This window comes from Ailuropoda melanoleuca, chromosome 6, assembly GCF_002007445.2.
Source record: "Ailuropoda melanoleuca isolate Jingjing chromosome 6, ASM200744v2, whole genome shotgun sequence".
NCBI lineage: Eukaryota > Metazoa > Chordata > Mammalia > Carnivora > Ursidae > Ailuropoda > Ailuropoda melanoleuca.
The window spans coordinates 59061565-59074709 of NC_048223.1; the positions used below are offsets into that span (position 1 = coordinate 59061565).

General features: G+C 40.7%; 1 protein-coding gene across 1 annotated transcript in view; it reads right to left on the minus strand.

The window, feature by feature from the left end:
- MAP3K21 (mitogen-activated protein kinase kinase kinase 21) overlaps positions 1 to 13145 on the minus strand; it is a 71262-nt gene that overhangs the window by 18656 nt on the left and 39461 nt on the right. The window contains exon 7 of the mRNA XM_011222180.3: positions 6907 to 7147. Coding sequence (XP_011220482.2) covers positions 6907 to 7147 — 241 coding nt within the window. The remainder of the gene's footprint in view (positions 1 to 6906; positions 7148 to 13145) is intronic.

Here is a 13145-nt window from a genome sequence, read left to right on the forward strand (position 1 = left end):
ACAGACGTAGTGAAGAGAAGGGCCATATGCACCCCAATGTTCATAGCAGCATTGTCCACAATAGCTAAATCGTGGAAGGAGCCGAGATGCCCTTCAACAGATGACTGGATTAAGAAGATGTGGTCCATATATACAATGGAATATTACTCAGCCATCAAAAAGAATGATTTCTCAACATTTGCTGCAACATGGACGGGACTGGAGGAGATAATGCTAAGCGAAATAAGTCACGCAGAGAAAGACAATTATCATATGGTTTCACTCATTTATGGAACATAAGCAATAGGAAGATCAGTAGGAGAAGGAAGGGAAGAAGGAAGGGGGGGTAAACAGAAGGGGGAATGAACCATGAGACACTGTGGACTCTGGGAAACAAAACTGAGGGCTTCAGAGGGGAGGGGGGTGGAGGATTGGGATAGGCCAGTGATGGGTATTAAGGAGGGCACATATTGCGTGGTGCACTGGGTGTTATACGCAAGTAATGAATCATGGAACTTTACATCAAAAACTAGGGATGTACTGTATGGTGACTAACATAACATAATAAAAAATTACTACAAAAAAATAAAATAAAACAGAATATGCAGGTTATAAGGGGTTTGGGACATGCCACCCCTCAAAACACTTCCCTTAACCTATCACATTTCTTCATGACTGTCCACTCTTCATCAAACCTAGTAGAAGAATACTCCGGTCTGTTTCTTTAGGTCTTCATTTCAGTATGAAGTCTCCCCTGCCATATCAAACTTACGTTAAATAATTTTTATGCTTTTTTCCCCCGCTGTTAATCTGTCTTTGACAGTTTGATTATGAGACCCAGCTGGGGACCCTAAGAGGGTCAAGGAAAACTCCCCTAACCCTGCCCCAGTTAAAAGCATTCTGTAGTCCTATGACCTCATGGGAAAATGGGCAGCTGTCATGAAAGTGTATGCCAACAACCAGGAATACATGGAAGGAGGACAAAATATTAGCAGAGGGAAGAGCAGAGTGTCTGGGAAAACTTTGTCAACTGTTGGAAAGTTATCAAAACCTCAGGCACAGGTAAAATAAATTACTGGGTGTTCTGAAAGTGCACTGCTGGGCTTAACCTTTGATTTTCTACTGGCTGTTTTTACAGCTTGGTAGGGGCAGAAGTTAGCTTGTAGATTCTGTCTGGTGATGATGCAAACAATTTCCATCTGCTGTGAAAGACAATCCCAAAGGTTACAGTTTATGGCCACACTGGGCCCTAACCACGTTTGTATTTAGCCTAGCAATCTAACCCTAACATTCCCTTGTTAAACTGCTCAGAAATACTTAGCTCCTCAAATTCTCACTGAAACCAATTTTAACTGGTTGTCCTCATTATTAGTGAGTTGGATAAAAATCTTTGACACGCGTTCATTCCATATTTGCAAGAGAGCTGTAATTTTCCTTTTCGAAAATTATACTTTACACTTCAAAGAACTTTAAAGAACCACTTGGTATTTGAAAGGAGGAGGAGCTGGAATTTGGCAGGCAAGACATCTCTCCAATCATTCATGCTGGACATCTGAACATTTTAAATATTGTCTTCTTCTCCCTGACCCTCCATATCCAAGCAAACACAAAATATCTTGTCAATTCTGTGTTCTAGATTCATCTGAGAGCTGGAGTGGAGAAATTTATAGTTTAGCTTCTGGAAGTAGTAAACTCGACACGTGAATCCCAGCTTAGCACTTACCAGCCACATGAATTTTGGGGAGGCATCTCAGTATCTACATGTACAAAAACGGGAAAAAAAAATCACGATTCCTACTTTGTAGGACTACAAATTACAGAGAATACTCGGCTTGGGGCTCAGGGTGGAATCTGTGCTTGATGGATGTTATCGATTTGTGCTATTCTCTGCATCCCCACTGCCATCACCATTCCACCCTGGAGCTGCCACAGTTCCTCTTTTGATCTTCCTGCATCTGCACTGGGCCCCTTGGGTCTAGCTCACAGCAGCCAGATGCATTTTAAAAATGTATGCCACCCCACATCAGTCCCCTGCTGACAAGTCTTCAAAGGCTCTGCATTACTTCTTAAGTTACAGAGATCAAACTCGTAACACACTCTGTAAGCCCCTCAAGTCCGTGTCTGAGCTCTTCATGCCTCCAGCCTCATTCTGCCCCGTTCTCCTATCACTTGCTATGGTCTGAACTGGGGGTCAGCAAACTTTTACTATGAAGTGCCACACAGGAAATATTTCAGGCACCGTGGGCCATATGGCCTCTGCCACAGCTACTCAAACCTGCTTATTTAGCAAGAAATCAGTCGTTTGCTATACATAAATTTATTCCAATACAACTTTATGGCAATGGCAATTTAAATTTCATATAATGTTCATGTGCCATGACATATCGTTCTTATTCTTTTCAAGAGTTTAAAAGTTCATGAACCATCATTCTGTGGGCTGCACAGAACGGCTGGTGGGCTGGATGTCTTGACCCCTGGACAAACCACAGCGGTCTTTTTCAATTCCTGGGAGGAACCAAGCCTTCTTCGCAGGTGCTCACTGCCTGTTCTCTTCCTTCCCCCTCTGTATTCAGTCAATTCTTAACCTCAAGTCTCAATTTAAATGTTACTTCTTTAGGATGACTTCCACACTCTCCTTAAAGCAGGTGACACCTTTCTGCTAATGACTATCGCATGACCCTACTCTCATAGTAGTTAATCATCTTAGCGAGTAAATAAGTATTTAATTATTAGCTTAGGGCTCACTTCCCTGCCTCCAGGACAATGTCAGCTCCATCACGGCAGGGGCCAGAAATCTCCATCACAGCGGCACCCCACTGCAGGCTGGCACAGTGCCTCACCCAGAAAAGGTACTTAGGAAATCTTTGCTGAGTCAATATTTTCTCTGTTTAAGATTGTAAGTAACATAAGGGCAGAGATCGTGTTTATTTTCTCGTAATCCCTACTACTTGATCACGGTCAATCCGCAAATATTTGTTGAATGAGAAGATGCTGTCAGGTTTTGCAGTAGAATCAAACTGGAGCTCACAGTTTACTGCTGAGAAATACATAGCAGGGGCTGTGGTGGTTTGGAAGACAAAGTGAGTGGAAACAAAGTACCAGACAGGAGGCTTCTTCCATCTACCAAGTGAGAAAGATGAAAGACCTGACCAGGCAGAGCAGTTAAAGAGAAGAATGTGTGCAAGAAAACAGTTTAGCAGGACATGGTGACCGACTGGACTGGGGGGCAGGGGAAAGAATAAAAGAAAGAAATCCCCTTACCCATGGATACCAAAGAGTTTATTTTAGATCGAAGTGCCTTGTGAAGGTTCAATGCGCCCTTTGACGTGTCGTAACACTCTGGAAGCAAATTCTCTGGGAGATTCCAGCCCTCAGAACAGAAGGGCAGAAGGCGGGTATGTTCTTCCCATCCTCAGAACCAGAACAGAGAACCAACTCACAGCATGTGAGCCATAAACCAAGTGGGACAGATGATGGCCGGGAACCAACAGAACATTTGGGAGGCCAAGGAGGAGCAGCAAAGACACAAAACTGTATTTCAGCAATACCCAAGCTTCAGAGTGCTTCTGATCTTCTAAAAATGTCTAATTTCTCTAGTGCTAAAAAAAGGGCACTCTTTATGTTTTTAAACACAAAGAAAACATTCTTTATTATAAATATCCTTTTCCCTATAAAGTGGGGAAAGGTTGACTCTGTCCCAATGATACGTTTAAGAAACTGGCTGGTGTTATTTTTCTTTGTACTTGAGAGAATAATTTTCTCGTGGCAGATTACTGTGAGGTTCACAGGCTTTTGGGTAAAACCTACACCAGTATTTTTATTGGCAATGTTTCATGACAGTCTCAGAGGGAAAAATCATTTTGACCCTGAAAGTAGTCGTATTTGCATGTACGTACACCCACTCTCACATTGCACACATGAGGCAGATGACTGTGGCAGGCTTTTGGCGTTTCTGAAGTGCCTGAAATTGGAATGCCATCGCTCTAGAAACATACCCACTTTTCAAGGCTTCAAACCTCTATGCCTTGTTTTATATGTTCTAAAAATACAGCTTTGGTTTAAGATAAACATAATGTAGGGCGAGTGAAAGAAAGTGTTTACAATAAAAAATATCTACCATGATCACTTTTTCTTCCTACAAATTCCAAGACTTCACAAAATATAATTTAAAAATTCTTGTCTTAGATTATGTTGCCTCATTTTGTAAGCATCTATCCTTATTTGGCTAGGACCTCATGGAGGACTGCCAGCGGGAAGAACTACATTTGAGTTTTCTAGCAGTAAAGTCATCACAGCTATAAATAGCCATAAGATTAAAAGTTATCCTCAGTGATTCTGAAGGACAAAATTATGATAATAATTCACATTTAATAACAAGGTTCTGAGAGGGGTACAGGCACAGATACTAAAAGGCAGTTTGTAGAAGTCTTAAATATGTTTCTGAGAAAATTTTTAAGCTAGTTACACATGGGAAAATTCCTGCAAAAGGGGTTGGAATAATTTGGTACACTGAAAGGAAAGCATCGCTGTCATTCAACCTACTGCCTGTCAGATGCTTCTTCCTTATAGTGTACCATTAAATAGTTCTAACTTTTGGTAACTCAAAGAATTTACTAGAAGACAGTAACTTCTTTGAACTTAAGGCACAAATAACTGCTTTCTCTTCTATATTAAGCAAAATTCCTGAAGGAGAAAAATAAGTATTGTTATGGTTATCATTCTTCTTGAATCTTTGGACATGTAACCTGCTTTGGGACACTGCGCAAGTAAATTGTGGGGGGGTGTATGGGGGGTGAAGAGTTGGATTCTAAAGAGAAACGGTTTCCACAGTGGTAATGGTGTGACAACAATGTAGCATCACCTTGTGGCCAGAAGAGGTAAATGCCATACTAAATTACAGCAACTGAATTTCATTCCTTCAAGATGAATTCAGATTATAGCAGATTTTGGGGGGTATGTTTTAACTGGAATCATTTATTAAGCACTGCAAGGTAAATAAATGTGTAACTAAAATTCTTAGAGAGAGAAAAGTCCAAATAGTGCAATCCAGGAATAATACAAATCTAGCAAAAATAGTCCGATGCATTCAGTCGCCTTTGAATGAATATAAGATATTGGCCAAACACGATTTGAGAAGAAAAACAGGAGCGAAAGTGACCTCAGTAATCCTGAGATATGTTCTTTAATCATTCAACCACTGAAGATTAAAGAATCATTGGAATGATTTAATTTTTTCTCTCAAGTTTATTCTCTATCAGTTTCTCATTGGCCACCCCCCTCCAAAGTGTCCCAAGGAATCAGTGAATATTAATCAGGATAACAGAGTCACAACACAGAGAGAAGGCTGATATAGCTAAGAACTGGAGAAAATGCAGATGGAGTGCCTCCCTCAATTTTTCTATCATCTACACTTGAAAGCAGAAGGCTCATCATAAATAAAATAGTCTATTTTAAATTAAATTTCTGACATACAAGATAGCACAGTCCATGGTCCCCCAAGTTACAATTTGGCTACAAGGCAAACTTCAGAAGAGAAACTGAAAAGGCATCTTTTTTTTCTCCCAGAGAGGCCAAAGGTAAAATGTGTAAGGACCCACAGCCCATTCTCACTTCAGCAAACCAAATAATCACTAATGTATACTGTATACTGCCACATTATCAGCGATTTTCTGATCAGCTGAGGGTTTTTGCAATAATCTAGACAGTCACATTATGTTGCAAGCCTTCCAGTACTTTGTAATAAGTAATTTTTTACAAGACAATTTATACATACTTTATATATATAACAAAACTGTTGATACTGTTATTTCAAATCAGTTTCCACGCCATTAACAAACATCTTAGGACAACACTAGCATCCTTAAAGAGACTCTGTAATACCTATTGAGAGAGATGGAGAGATAAGGAGAACAGATAGTTAATGCACATTCCATAATGTGCAGCCAGCTCTCCTTCTGTCACCATTCCTCCCCAGTACTAGAAGAATCACAAAATACGGGGGCGGGAGGAGGGGTTTTTCGTTTTTCCTTAAATCAAGTATAACATGTAATGTTAAAGAATTTAATTTCATGAATTGATCGATGTTTGCTATTTTCTATTCTGTTCAGTTTCTTCTAATACATTACAATGTTTAAAACTGTCACAATGTTTTAAAATCCAGGGGGAATAAAAATGAACCAGTAAATCTAGAGAAGCTTTTAAAAATACTTGCATCTCCCGTGAAAACTGACAGGCATATAATTGAAGTACTTGATATATTTTGTTGAAGGTACAAACAACATCTTCAATGTCCCAAATGAACTCAGCTACCAGATGACATTATAGATCTTTGTGGAAGCAACTGAATGACAAAATAGCAATAGTTCTGTTGTTCAGGATTTTTTCACCAGGACACGCAATGCAAGTTCAGTTCCATCAACTAAGAAGGAATTCTGCTTTGATCTCAAAAGGAGTAGATCTATGAATCCACTTTCAGGAAAGCATGCCGAGAGAGCACTCCGCACCAATGTGCTTTAAGGCGCGACTGATGCTTTGTACACGTGAACATGAACCTGAGTTGGGTCATTATGTTATGACCACGAACTGAAGCAATCAAGTGAAGATACTTATTCACATGATGTTTTATTTTTTTATTTTATTTTTTTAAAGATTTTACTTATTTTTTTGAGAGAGAGAGAGAGAGATCACAAGCAGGGGGAGGGGTAGAGGGAGAAGCAGACTCCCGGCTAAGCAGACAGCCCCAGGCAGGACTCGATCCCACATGGCCTGAGCGGAAGGCAGACACTTCACCCACGTGAGTCACCCAGGCGCCCTTCACGTAATGCCTTAAAATCTCATTCTATCATCTCTTCCTAGTGCTAAAGAAGCAAAGCCGATTACGGAATCGACATTCAAAACTCTTACGAAACAGGAGGACGAAAATCATACCTGAAGGTAAACTGATTCGATGGCCATCTTTGAGCTTTAACCGACTTCTTCTGAACTTTCCCTTCCTCTTCTTGACATTGGGCTTCTCCTGGTTTAACTGGAATATCAAAATGTTGAGCTCCCGCTCGAGCACGTCGATCTCCCGCTCCGCGAGCTGCTGCTCCCGCCGCCTGAGCAGAGCCTCCTGGGACTTCTGCTGGAGCGCGGCTCGGGTCAGCTCCTCCTCGCGGGACCGCAGCTCCTGGGGCAGACAGCACACCTGGCGTAAGCAAGAAGCAGGGTCTCCTGCTCTTCCGCTCATCCCCTGGCCACTCCGGTCCTCCTGGGACAGCACTCCTGGCAGTCAGGACCGTCGGAGCGCAGATCTTTCTAGCACAGCACTGACTTAGATGACAACTAAAGCCTTATGCGGGCCCCATCAAGCGCTCTCAGTCTTGGGGTCCCCAAAAGGCATCGCAATTTTTCCACACCTGATTTTAACATTTCTCTTTCATCTCTAGCCTTCATAAATCACCTGACACATAAATTGTACATTAACATAGAGCAACAAAGTACAGGTGGGAACAACCCTTTTCCAAATAAAGCCAAAAGTTAAAGCTTGACTAATTAAAGGATAATTACTTTCCTTACGAAAGACTGCAGCTCAGATTTCTTTACTTTGGAAGAACATCTTTAGCTTATTTAAGAATTTGCTCAGAGATTGAAACATCATGGTGGAGAGGTTACGGGAAAAACAAAGCTAACCTGTTTGAAGTCAGCTGAAGGCCCGCCAGAAATGAAAATGAGCATCTCTAAAACGGTAAGTCAATGGAAAATGAACTTTTCAGGACCCCATGGACGAATGCAAAGTATCATGTTACACACAGATCTCATGTATTAGCTCATAAAATCCCCCGTCACGATGCTTACTGATTAAAGTCTAACTTACTCTTGGTTTTATTAACTTCATAGAAAAAGCTATGAATTGAAGAATATAGTTAATCCTTGAACAACATGGGGTTAGGAGCACTGATCCCCCCCCCACCATGCCATCTAAAATCTATAAATAACTTTTGACTCCCCCAAAACTTAGCCACTAATAATAGCCTAATATTGCCAGGAAGTCTTTCTGATGACATAGTCGATTAACACGTATTTTGTATATGTATTAAATAGTGTACTCTTACAATAAAGAAAGCTAGAGAAAAGAAAATGTTATTAATAACAATGAAGAGAAAATACATTTACAGGACTATACTGTGTTTATTGAAAAAAGCCACATGTAAGCGGACCCACACAGTTCGAACCCATGCTGTTCAAGGGTCAACTGTACTTTTGTTCCTATTAGGAAAAAAGTATTCAATAGCAAAACCAAGAGTTCTACAAAGTTTTAAAATCACATCTCCAACTTTATTTCATTTCTATAAAATGATCTGTCCTTTTGCAGAGACATAAATATTCCTTTGAGGGTTGAACTATTTTCTCTTCTTGATTACCCTGCTACTAAATCAAGCACTCACACAGAAATCAAGCTATTTACAGACTTATACTGCTCCAGAAAATTTAATCTTAGACCATCCTAATACCAAGATCTTTGTTAGAAACTGTAGATGCCTTCTCAGATGGAGCTTTGGGCTGGGAGCTCTGGGAGCTCTGAGCATCAGGCAAACATGTCATACTTTATATAAGCGGGGCCACTTTATACAGCCTACCTCAAGAATACTGATGCATGAAAGGACACTATCAAATCAAGCTCATGGGAGAAACCAGAGCTGAACCATGGGACTAAAATGTCAACTCAAGTCTACTAATCCCTTGGACTTTTTATAGATGGGTTCAAAGAATATTTGGAGGCTATTGGTTGGTACAATTACCATAGAGGAAAACACAGAAGACCCTCCTTCCACAAATAAATATAATGGTATCAAGAAGAGACTAGGGAACTCTAAAAAACAAAACAAAAAATTATTCAGATCAAACTAATTCTGAATTTATTGTAAGTTTACCAAAGTGGGCTGAAATTCACCTTTGAAACATGCTTTAAATTTATTTTTTCTAAACAAGCTTCATAAAATTGCAAAGATTTACTTAAGACCAGTTGATATTCAAGTCACTTCTGGTGATACATACCAGTAGTTGATTCTTATTTATAAGGAGATCAGTATTTTTTCATTACATTGCTCCAGACATAAATTACTATTTATTAGGTGAAAAGGAAAAAAAAAGAAAACGAAAATGGTAGATATTAGAAATAAAATTCTGGACTCTGTTATTTAACTGATGGCCTTCTCCAACAAGTTTGTCCAAACTGGAGATCTTACCGTCGTGTATTTGGGGACAGAGGATACTCTCCAGTGAACTTCCAATTTCTAACTCGTTACTGTCTGCCCTTTTGTTAAGATACTACTTTTCAGTGGTGTTGGTATCAATCCAATTAGCTACTGTAAAATGAAATGGCATGAGGAACAGATTAAGGGCAGCCAATTCAATTAGGCTTTTTGTGTGTTACTACTACAATAATTGAAAAAAAAATTATGTTTAATTCCAGGTCCCAGGCTAAAATGTGGATCCTCCAGCAATGACTTTATAAATTTAAAAAAAAAAAATTATTTGCTCAAGACTTCGTAAGAGGAAAAAAAAAATCAAAAGAAAGCAGCCAAAGTACTTTTCCTTCTGAATGAATTTTAAAACAGTCAAAAATAAAAGAAAAAAAGAAGGCCTGGGGTATTAGAACCCCTTTGAATACTCTGAAATTACGAAGCACACACAAAAATTCTTTTGGTTGCTGAGAATTTCTAAGCAGTAATATTTGTTTAATTGCTTGGCATGGGCCAGTCTAGTAATGGCCAATCCAGATTCCTGGCACTAGATGTTAATCATTGATGGTGACATGCCTTCTAACAGTGGCTCAAAAACAGGTGCACGCACCCCATGCACAAAGACAGACACATGAAGATAAGCGGCCAGGAATTTAGGGAGGAACCGCTGTCTGGGGAGGCTGCAGTTTCCTGAGTCGCGCAGAGCGCAGCCAAGTTACTGACCATTAATTCCGAGTCTGACGCCTCCTCCCTTAAGCAATCAGTGAACAAGAAAGGGAGATAGTGCACGTACATGGTGCTCCTGACTCTGTCAAGAAAGATGCAGTTAGAAACCTTTGAGGGAAAAAAAGCATCATATATTCTCTTTAATTTTAAGTCAAAGGCTCACAAGATACCATGAGTGCTGCATTTTCAAGGGGCACTGTACAAAAAGAATGTAAAAAGAAAATCAAAGACATCACCAGGGGATGCCTCAAAAATGAATCCAAAGAATCATGAAGAAACCACTATAAACCCCAAAACGGAGAAAAAGCAGACGTGCATTTCCGAAGCATGCTTTTTGACTTTTATACCACATGTATAGTAAGAATTCACTCACTGGATATGCTTCTATTCTGCAGTGTCATAAATAATTATCAGCAATTTAAAATAAATAAATGAAATAGATAAAAATCATAATTATTAGTAATATCACCTCTAAATTGTAAATCCTGTGATTTATATTTCCTCAAAGTCCACTCCCATGNTCCCATAACGCCGGGATCACGCCCTGAGCCGAAGGCAGACGCTTAACCGCTGTGCCGCCCAGGCGCCCCCCAAAATCTTTTTTATTTTCACTATTAAACACCTTAGAATTCCCGAGAACAATTTGAGAAAGTGTTAAAAAATGTCAGTATTTTCTCTATCATATTAAGTTTCCAAGAAACGTATTAGTAATATCACTGAAAGTAAACCTTCATCTCAATGCAATCCTTCAACTCAATGCAATTTAAACAGTAATCCGGTCAGGTCATTTTCGAGCATGTTATTGCTCAGAGGAGCCCAGTGTCCTGACTGGCCCGAGGAATGGCCGTGGCCCACTGGCTCCAATCAAAACCACCACTTTCTTTGCCACTTGCCGAGTAAGGGCACTGCACTGAGCACTGTGCTGTGCAGACGGCACTCAGCAATCCTCGCGGACCCCCCCGGAAACAGCAGCCTTCCTGTGGCATTTCCTGGTGAGGAGGTAGACGGGGGGAGCAGCCCTGGGTCAGCAAACGGTAGAGCCCCAATTCCAGCCGGCTGTCTGGCTCCAGTCTTAACCACTTTGCTAGATGGCTATAGATTCTGGCACTCGGATAAAAACGTATATTTTAAAAAGGGAGGGGGGTCTATCAGAGTTTTTAGAATCCCATTCAGATATCCCCTTAGTCTGCTCGAATCCCTGGAGCGAAGGAAGCTGAATGCAGTCTACCGCACCGCTGTCTGCTCTAAGCGGCCGAACGTTGTTGATTCGGAGACCACATTTTAATCCCTGGAGCTTTCACCCGAGAAGTCCTACTTCCAAACTCTGAAACAATAGGAAGCATATTCCCTCCCTTCAAGTTCTTCCAGTATTCCAGGGTAGCCCCCGAAAGTACCGTCCTCTTCTGTACCCCTTGTGTTCTTCACTCAGACTGGATGGATTCCCAGGTCCTTCTCCTGCCTTCCAGGCCACCCTCCTTGGGAGGCTCCTTAAAACCTCATGCCGACAATCAAACCCACCATCTAAGGTTGCATTTGCCTGTTTTATATTTTTAAACTTATGAAAAACCAAAAGATCTAAGTAGGGACTGAATTACCTACACATCTACTTGAAAAAAAAATGACTTTAGGAAAAAAATGACTTTAGCAGTTTACACATTTCTCTCTAGCCTTTACTTCAATCATTTAAAATTATGAAATATTTAAAATAGACTGCAATTAGAATAGCAAATACCCATGCACTCATCATCAATATTTAATAGATGCTAAGTTTTTAACCTGACCTGTCTCAGATCTGCTGAAGTCCTATGTGTGGCTGACTGTAATCCTCTCCCTTCCCTCTGCAGATCTGCTGTGCCTTGTTGCTTTCTGTCATTCTCTTACCTGTACCTTCAGTCTTTTTGTACATTTGAATGGCATGGTTTTATAAGTTTGCATAAATATATCTAATGTAGCTATTCTGCAACTTGCTTTTTCCACTCAATCTTATGTTTAAGATTTATCCACATTGAAACATGCAACTAGAATTCATTCATTGTAACTAGTCTGCAGACTTCCAAGGAATCAACATACAGTAGTTGAGATGTCTCTTCCCTGTTAATGGATCCTGAGGCTGTTCCCAGGTTTTCATTCTCACCAACCATGCTGAAGTGAACAACCAAATTTTCCCTGTGCACACACGTGGGAGTCTCTCAAGAATACAGGCAGCAGTTAAGCAGCTGAGTTGTATACCTCTTTGATGGCATAAGATTCAGAATAGATTTATAACACACACTTTTAAATTCCTTTTTACTTAAAACAGTAATAATGTGATAACAATGACTGCTAATATCACTCACTTATTAGAATACATATCAGGAGCATATTAAGAAACTTTATGTAGGTTAATTCATATCATATCTACCTTGTGCTGAGTACTTTGTTCAATGCTGTGGATGGAAATGACCAAGAATAAGATAGCACAGCTGATGAACTTATTATCTAGCAGAAAAGGCAAACCAAGAACAATTAAGCAAGCGATGGTAATGAAGGACTCAGCGCCAGCCCCGACAAGGGGTGTGGGATGCCATGACACAGTTCATCCAGGGCGTCCCGGTGAGGGAAGGGAGCTATGAAGGACTGACGGTAAAGGAGCCAGCAACTGTGAGGTGGGACCAACAGCGAGGGAGGGGGCAGTATTAATGGTTACCAAGACCAAAGGTCAAGAGCACGGCATCAGAAGAACTGAAAGAAATTTAGTATGATTGTGACAAAGTGAGGCTAAATATGTCAGGACAAAGGAACTTAATAAGGAAAAGGGACTGGCCATTGAAGAAGGAAGCTCAGATCTGCCCTGTAGAAGGGTCACTGGAGGCAGTGGTGAAGGGAGCAAGACTGGATGCAAAGCTCCCAGGTGGGATGGTGCAGTGACACAGGTGGTAAGTGACGCCAACGGGCACGAGCGGAGGGATTCCGGCTGCCAGGCTTTGTCACATAGGAGACCACCAGAAACATCTTCTAAGACCTTGGAGACTGGGTACTGATGAGAACAGCAATCCCATTATTAAAAAAAAAAAAAAAGGCAGAATGAAAGAAGATTGGTCAGGGGGAGAGGAGTAGGTTTTGACTTCAGTGTGTGGTGGTAAAATGGTGCCAAGATACTTAGCTGGTCCCTTTTAAAAACTTGTCAACAAGATGCCAGATCCCTAGCCTGGCCTTCTAAGGACCTCAAGATACAGA